We start from the raw sequence: 8540 nt of genomic DNA, 5'->3' as shown, positions 1-8540 counted from the left end.
TGGGGCAGGATCAAGTCAGAAGAGGCATGATTAGCTTTGAGGGAATGATGTAGAAGTGAGACTCGGTTTAGAAGTCTTGTTAGCATGACAATCTAGTTTATGTTTTGAAGCATGTTAAGAACTTGAACTTGGATTGGAAGTGGTCTTGCTTGTGGTTAGAACTCTTGTATTCTGTATTCAGCTTGTAATAGCTAGCATCGATGCGTGTTCTTCACTTTAATGTATTTAAATGCTATGTTGTTGGATATATATTAGTTGGATCATGTTAGAGTTCTTTTGGTTATGTTATTGCACTTTTGGAGGCTTGTTTTGAGCCAATTCAGTAGGCCATGCGCGCTTGCGCCTCGGGTGGCGCGCCCGCGCATCCCGCACTACGTTTCGGAAGTTTTGGGCAGAGCTTCAGGCGCACCCGCGCGAGGGCTTGGGCAGGACGCCATGCGCGCCCGCGCCTCAAGCGGCGCGCCCGCGCGCCCCCTTTTTTAAAAAAAATACTCTTGGCTTTTAATTGCTTACTTATTGAATTACTCCTTTAATTGTTGTTTAGAACCGAGGTCTCACATCATCAATATATTCTTCAATTGTTTTCCCCTTCAGATCTGCATAATCATCAAATACCACATTAATAGATTCAATGATAGTTCTAGTTCTCAAGTTAAACACACGATAAGCTCGACTATTTAAAGCATATCTAAGAAATAAACACTTATCTCTTTTTGAATCAAACTTAGCCAACTGCATTCGTTCTTTCAAAACATAACATATGCATCCAAAAATATGAAAATATTTAAGGTTAGGCCTCTTTCCCATGAGAATTTCATAGGAAGTCATAGTATAACCTTTCCTTAAATACTCCCTATTGGATATGTGACATGCAGTATTTAAAGCCTCAGCCCAAAATCTTTTTGCAATATTTTTCGAGCTTAACATAACCCTTGCCATCTCTTGGAGGGTTCTATTTTTCCTTTCGGAAATGCCATTCTGCTGAGGTGTCTTAGGTACTGAATATTCATGTGATATACCTTCATTTTCACAGAATTGATCAAACAATGAGTTCTCAAATTCCTTCCCATGGTCAGTTCGAATCCTGATAACCTTCAAAGAATACAAGTTAGTAATCTGTTTTATCAACTTTTTGAAGGCTTCGAATGTCTCAGACTTTTCTCTTAGAAAACTTACCCATGAGTACCTTGAAAAGTCATCAACACACACAAATGAATATCTCTTACCTCCACAGCTTTCAACCTCCATAGGTCCCATTAAGTCCATGTGTAGGAGTTCAAGACATCGTGTTGTCCCACAGTGTTGTAACACTGGATGTGACACACGAGTTTGCTTACCTTTTTGACAGTATCCACACACATATGGAACTCCAAAAGTTAGGTTTGACATTCCTCGTACAGCTTCATACTTGCTCAGTTTCTTCAGAGCTTTGAAGTTGGCATGTCCCAACTTTTGATGCCATAAGTTCAAATCATCAACCTTGGTGAATTTGCAAGCAAAATCCTCTCCAAGTTGATAACAGTTGTCCGATGATCTAGACCCTGTCAAAGCACATGAATTACTCTTATCAAATACTGACATAAATTTTTTATCAAATTTAACATAAAGATCATCATCACAGAGTTGGCTAATGCTAATAAGATTAGCATTTAATCCTTCAACATGTAGAACATTGTGAAGCTTAGGCAGTCCTTCTATATTCAAAGTTCCTTGTCCAACAATCTTTCCATTGGCTCCTCCTCCATATGTCACTTTTCCTTTATCCTGTTCAACATAGTCAGAAAGATACTTCTTCAATCCTGTCATGTGGCGTGAACTGCCATTGTCGAAGTACCAATGACCTCCAACATTAGTTTTCAAGGAAGTATAAACAACATTACAACTGGATTTAGCTTTTGGTACCCAAACCTTTTTCTCAATATTTTTCCTCCTGGCAGTGTTCTGGTTTAGTGTTGGCAACACTGATGGCAGCTCTTTCCTGGAATTCCAGTACATATAGTCATACCTGAGTTTGAAACAGTAAGGCTTGATGTGACCTTGCTTGTGACAGTAATGACAAACAAACCTACGCTTCCTTTGCTTTTTCCTTGAACAGGAGTTTGTGTCTTTAATGGAATTGGTTTTTCTTTTGGAATTGCAGTTGGACTCTTAGCAGAGTTACTGTTCTCCTTGACAAAAACAGTTTTTGATGACTCCCCTACTTCAAACTTGCTATTATGAAAGCCTAGACCAGCTCTATCATCTTTTCCCATCATTAAAATTGAATCCAGTTTGGTCTTGCTTGAATTAAACTTTGCGAGAGTTGCATTGGCTGTTTCAAGCTCTTCTTTGACCATTCCTAGTTCTAAATCCTTCTTGCTCAGAACAACTTCAAGTCTAGCCACTGAAGCTTTTAGTTCACTATTCTCCTTTGTTAAAGCAGAATTTGTCTTGTTTCTTAATATCCAGTCATTATACAATTCTTCATACATCTTCTGAGCATTATCCCAAGAAAGTTCTACTTCACCAGCTTCCTGATTTGAGTCTCCAGAAACAGATGCATTCAGGCAGAGTACCTTTGGTCAGTGTTGTGACCAAGTGTTGTGACACTTGTGACAACACTGTGTTTCTGCTGTACCAGAACTGTCAGAGCATTGTGAGTCTCTTCTTCTCCTTGTTCTGTACCCTCCTCATCTTCATCATCACTTAGGGAAGCACACATTTCTTTGTGAAGTCTGGTTGGACACTCATTAGCAAAGTGACCAAAGCCTGTGCACTTATGACACTTTACAGATTCAAACTTCCTTGAGATAGTCAGTGTTTTTCCTTCTTTCTGAAAGTGATTTTGACTCTTTGAAGGGATGGTATTCTGTTCTGGTCCGCAAATTCTCAATGGTTTTCCAACAGCAGGAGCATTCAAAACTTTAGTTTTCTAACTAGGTTTCTTATAATCTCTCATTCTCTTCAAATAGTTACCAAACTGTTTGGTAAGAAAGGCAATGGAATCATCTCCTAGATCAGACTCATTTACTCCCTGTGTCAAATCAACAAAATCATGATATGAGTTGTTAGAAACTTGAAGTGCAATAGACTTACCTTTGTCCTTTTTTCCAAAATTCATCTCCAACTCATAAGTTTGAAGAGAACTCATCAATTCATCCAAGCCCAGAATTGATGTGTCTTTCGATTCATCAATTGCACAAATCTTCATTTGAATTCTTTCAGGCAGTGATCTCAACACTTTGCTCACTAAACGTTCGTTTGAAATAGCATCACCAAGATCAATTGCCTTATTCTATATCTTCCTCAAGCGTCGTTCATAATCATCGATTGTCTCACTTTCTTCCATTCTCAGATTTTGAAACTGAGTAGTGAGAATCCTTCTTTTGGTTCGACGCACACTGTCAGATCCTTCGCAGTGCATTTGAAGTTTTTCCCAGGCCTGTTTAGCACAAACACAATTAGTGACCAGTGAAAACATATTAGAATCAAGAGAAGTAAATAGAACATTAAGGGATTTATTGTTCATATTCAAAGCAGCAGTTTCATCGGCATTCCAGTCCGTTTCTGGTTTGAGTGGAAAGTCTCCTTCTCCATCAGTTCTCCTTGGTGGATTCCATCCTTGTAGCACACGCTGCCATGTCTTTTCATCAATCGATTTGATGTAGACACGCATCCTAACTTTCCAGATAACATAGTTGGATCCATCCAAGATTGGAGGACGTTGAGCAGTTCCTGAATAAGGTATCTCCATTGTGATGTCATGTCAAACACAAAAACAGAATCACACTTAGTATCATCAAGTGAATGTCTCTGACGCCAATTATAAGGTTTGGACAATCTAAAATCACAGAAATACCAGAAATAAATATTCGAGTGTGTGTATCATTCAGTGTTGTCAACACTTCACGATAACACTATGCAGCAGAAGTATTTCTTCAGAAATTCTTCAATGATTGATATTCAATGCTTCAGAATTTCTTCGGTAATTCTCTATGTATTTTGCTCTCTACGTTTTACTCTTTTGATCTCTCTATCTCGTTGTTATTTTTTTGATCGGTTCAAGCACTCCTATAAATAGATCTTTAATATGTTTTCATAAATAAGAACCTACAAAGCATGAAAACAATATATCACCAGAATTAAATATTTCGAATCAAGATATATCAGATATTACCAATATTAAAACTTGTTCTAAGAAAGACAAAACTATAAATATGAAAATTGAATGCAATAAGAAAATAATTTAAAAGACATGTGCACAACATGTTCTTTCAATAATAATAATAATAATAAATAAATAAATAAAATTAAAATGTCGTTGAGTTAGAGTTTAAAAGGCGTGGTTAAACATAATTAATGTGTTAACCTTTTTCTCGTTTTTGTAAAGGAAAGGACACACGATTCATGATTCGATCGGTGGGTACTCTGCTAACTTCTAGGAGCTAATGATGCGCAGATTTAATCTTCCAAATCTCTACTATTCTACACTTTTTACGTTAAAAAAAAATCAGACAGATCAAATCTTTTATCAAAATATGCTGGCAAATTATTAATAATTGCATGATTCTATATAAGAAGAGTAATTGTTTGCATTCCATATTTTTTTTCCACTTATCTATATAAATACAATATAATTTCACTCTCTTAGGTATCGCTTGGTAGGTGTGATGAGATAAATAATACATAGATAAGTAATATAATCTAATAAAAAATAAATAAAAAATGATAGTGAATATAATATTTGATTTGATTGATGTATTATAATTTATTGATTTGATTGATAAAATTTTATATTTCAAATTACAAATTACAAATTACCATTTTACCCTTTTAAAAATAAAATAAAATATGAATAATATTATTTATAAGAGATGTAGTACCCCGTACCCGAAATCAGTGATTAAGGGATTAATAAAGGCTAATTAAACAAATTGGGTATAGGACGGATCGAAAGCTCCGATGCAGGATCGGAAGCTCCGAAGGCGATCGGAAGCTCCAATGCAGGATCAGAAGCTCCGATCGGAAAAGACGTCATGCATGACGCATGGGATCGAAAGCTCCGATCAGGATCGGAAGCTCCGATCACCCCTATCCGAAGGCAATCAATGAGATTTTGACACGTGACAGATAAGTGAGATCGAAAGCTCCGATGTCGGGATCGGACGTTCCGATCGAGGATCGGAGGCTCCGATCGTGGTCTATAAATAGAAGGCCGAGGCTTCATTCTGATTTGCCAATTCCGAGAGTTCTTCCTCTTCTAGTCCAAATCTAGGGAATTCTAGGCGTCCCGTTGGGAATCCGAAAATGGCATAGAAGTCCAGGCGTTGTAGCAAAGCTGTGGCTTAGTTTGGAGGCATTCGACAGCAAAGGGTTAACGACGGACTAAGGTAATAGCTTTTGCTTCCTAAAAATATTTAGGAGTATGCTTTAGCTTAGTTAAGGCTTTTAGAGCACTATAATGATATTAGTATCATTTGGCAGTGTAGTGCGGACTGTAGGCGTGAACCTAGAGCTGGTAGCAATTGCCTAGTATTTGAGGTATAAAAGTACTGTTCGAGATATCCTGACTGAGTATGCATGTATTATGTGACTGCATGATTTATATGCCATGACTTTATGATGCATTCATTTGCATCTTGCTGCTATCTCCTTCGAGATGTCTATTAGTAGGGTTGCACCCTATCCTGTTAGTGGTTGGACTTCCATCGATTTGGGTCCGGCATATCCACTACTGTCTTGGTATGGGAGCCACCTCCTGAAGCGACGACAAAGCGTGCTACATACCAGGGCCCGGTCTGTCTCTGTTATCTGATCTTTGACCTCGAGTCTGTAGGGAGTTCACTTTGCATGCATGTATACTCATACTCTCGTGCTGAGTGTTTTATGCTCACGTCTCGTACTCTGTGTTTCTGGACACCCTATTCCATGGGGCAGGTTTGCGATTGGACGAGGCGGGTGGATCCAAGAGAGGCTAGGCAGTGGTTGGCCAGCTGGAGCTTCGTCTAGGTTTATTTCTGTTGTTATTGGGTTAATACAACTATTCGATCTGGTTGTATAATATTTGAATAATTGCAGATCCCTTCCCTTGGGATTGTTTAATGTTTATGGTTTCCGCAGTTTAATTCTGATATCTGTTTTGATTAAGTTAATTGCATGCCTATGTTCTGTTTAGTAGGTGATCCGGGTAAGGGTCACTACATTTATGGTATCAAAGCATGCAAAAGTATTCTTGGGATGTAGTCTCATCATAAGGTATTTTTGTAGATGGCAAACCACGATGATGAGAGTAGCCACGGAAGTGTAGGCGGTCGTTGGGGCGATTCCGACCGAGAGCGTCGTCGAGAACGCCGTCATCGTCATCTTGATGACGAGCGTTTCACTGTGCATCGGTTTTTATCTATGGGTCCTAAGCCTTAGTTGGAGGTGAGTCTCTGGAAGATGCGGAGAACTAGTTGGACTGCATGGAGATGACTTTCCGGACGTTTCACTGCATCGAGGATCAGAAGATGGAGACACTGGGTTATCTTCTGGAGGGACGTGCCCGCAGGTGGTGGAGGTTTACTTCTGCACCTTTTTTTTCTGCTAGAGGAGTGGCCACCTGGGCCGAGTTTTGCACAACTTTTCATAAGCTGTATTTTCCTCCTGCTCTCCGACAGACGAAGACAGGTGAGCTTCTGAGTCTGCGTCAGGGGGCCATGTGTATCAAGGAGTATCAGCAGAAGTTCTTCAATCTGTTATCCTATTTCCCGGAGATTGCTGACAGCTCCCATATGAAGTACAATTTGTTCCTTCAGGGTCTTAACCCTGAGATCCATGACCGTGTGGCGGTTGGCGACGACATGTCCTACGAGGGTTTGGTGAGCCGTTGTCACCAGGCAAGGACAGTATTCGGCGGAACAGGTCTTTTCCTCAGTCCAGGCCTTCTAGTTTTTTGGGTCTCCGTGCCCAGTCTTTCAAGAAGTCCAGTTCTACTTCTTCTTCCTCTGGCTCTGCTGGTGTTGTCTGTTTCGGGAAGAAGGACAAGTGTGACCACTGTGGGAAGAACCATCCGTCCGACAAGTTCCGTAGAGCTTCCGGTGCTTGTTTCCATTGTGGTGAGATGGGTCATATCCAGAGGGATTGTCCACTATCTGGGGGAGGTGGTTCTGGTTCTGGTTCAGGATCTGGTTCTCAGGCTACCGTTTAGCAGAGGTCGCAGGGACAGTCTGCTGGGAGTTCTCATTTGAAGCCGCGGGCTTCTGGTCAGGTATTTGCCTTGAGACATGATCAGGCAGTGGAGGAGAATGAGAAGGTCATCGCAGGTACTTTTCTGCTTTATGGTATACCTGCTCTTGTACTTATTGACACTGATGCATCTCATTCCTTCATTTCTGCACGTTTTGTTAAGAGGCATAAGTTACCATGTATTGCACTAGACGTAGTACTTTCTGTTTCTACCCCGATGGGTCAGTCTGCTTTAGCTTAGCGTCTAGTGATGGGTTGCCCTTTAGAGTTCGAAGGGAACATTCTGTTAGAGAATCTCATGGTCCTTTCGATGGATGACTTCGATTGCATTCTGGGGATAGACATGCTATCTACCTATCGAGTTTCAGTGGACTGCTACCAGAGATTAGTACGCTTTCATCCGGAAGGGAGTGATAGCTGGTTTTTCTATGGTGAGGGAGCGCGACCCCTGATGCCTTTGGTATCAGCTTTGAGGGCCTCTCGAGCTCTAGAGTCTAGCGGGGAAGGCTACCTTATCTATGCAGTTGATTTGTCCGCTGAGAGCATTGGGATAGAGAGTATTCCTGTTGTGGATGAATTCCCAGATGTTTTTCCTGACGAGATTCCGGGTTTTCCTTCTGCTATGGAAGTCGAGTTTGGCATAGAGTTGGTGCCAGGTACTTCTCCTATTTCTCGAGCACCATATCGTCTTGCTCCGTCAGAGATGCGTGAGTTGAAGAATAAATTACAAGATCTATTGGACAAGGGGTATATTCGTCCTAGTGTATCTCCTTGAGGAGCTCCTGTTCTCTTGGTGAAGAAGAAGGATGGGTCTATGCGGCTATGCATTGATTATCGGCAGCTGAACCGAGTTACAGTGAAGAACAAGTATCATTTGCCTCGCATTGATGACTTGTTTGATCAGCTGCAGGGCACTTCAGTTTACTCCAAGATTGACTTGAGATCTGGGTATCATCAGTTGAGAGTCCGAGATCAGGACGTAGCCAAGACTGCATTTCGTACTCGCTATGGGCATTACGAGTTTCTAGTGATGCCATTCAGATTGACTAATGCGCTGGCTATATTTATGGATCTGATGAACCGTGTCTTCAGGGAGTATTTGGATAAGTTTGTCGTGGTATTCATTGACGACATTCTGGTGTATTTGCGTAACACTGAAGAGCATGTTTCTCACTTGCGGTTGGTATTGCAGACTCTTCGTGACGAGCAGTTGTACGCCAAACTGAGCAAATGTGAGTTCTGGATGGATCGAGTGGTCTTTCTTGGCCATATTATATCCAGGGAGGGAATTTCTGTTGATCCGAGCAAGATTGAGGCTGTGCTTAATTGGTCAC

The 8540-nt window shown here is 40.7% G+C and overlaps 1 protein-coding gene across 1 annotated transcript; it reads right to left on the bottom strand.

The window, feature by feature from the left end:
* Positions 1-540: 540 nt before the first annotated feature.
* On the bottom strand, positions 541-3733 carry LOC140861883 (uncharacterized). Its single transcript, XM_073264886.1, has 7 exons — positions 3319-3733; positions 2956-3228; positions 2618-2748; positions 2006-2513; positions 1177-1841; positions 1020-1092; positions 541-596 (listed from the first exon to the last, which is right to left on the bottom strand). The coding sequence occupies exons 1-7, from the start codon at positions 3731-3733 to the stop codon at positions 541-543; spliced, it is 2121 nt and encodes a 706-aa protein (XP_073120987.1).
* Positions 3734-8540: the final 4807 nt, after the last annotated feature.

This window comes from Henckelia pumila, chromosome 4 (assembly GCF_033568475.1).
Source record: "Henckelia pumila isolate YLH828 chromosome 4, ASM3356847v2, whole genome shotgun sequence".
NCBI classification, from domain to species: Eukaryota; Viridiplantae; Streptophyta; class Magnoliopsida; order Lamiales; family Gesneriaceae; genus Henckelia; species Henckelia pumila.
This window is presented reverse-complemented; position numbering and strand designations above follow the sequence as displayed.

Bases quoted from the DNA above. Each gene is read 5' to 3' on its own strand.
- LOC140861883 (XM_073264886.1), bottom strand. From the start codon at position 3,733: ATGGAGATACCTTATTCAGGAACTGCTCAACGTCCTCCAATCTTGGAT. The intron at 2,749-2,955 runs GTAACTATTTGA...ATAAGTGCACAG, and splicing joins CTTTCTTACCAAACAGTTTG to GCTTTGGTCACTTTGCTAAT. The intron at 597-1,019 runs GTATATCACATG...ATGATTATGCAG, and splicing joins TCAATTCTGTGAAAATGAAG to ATCTGAAGGGGAAAACAATT.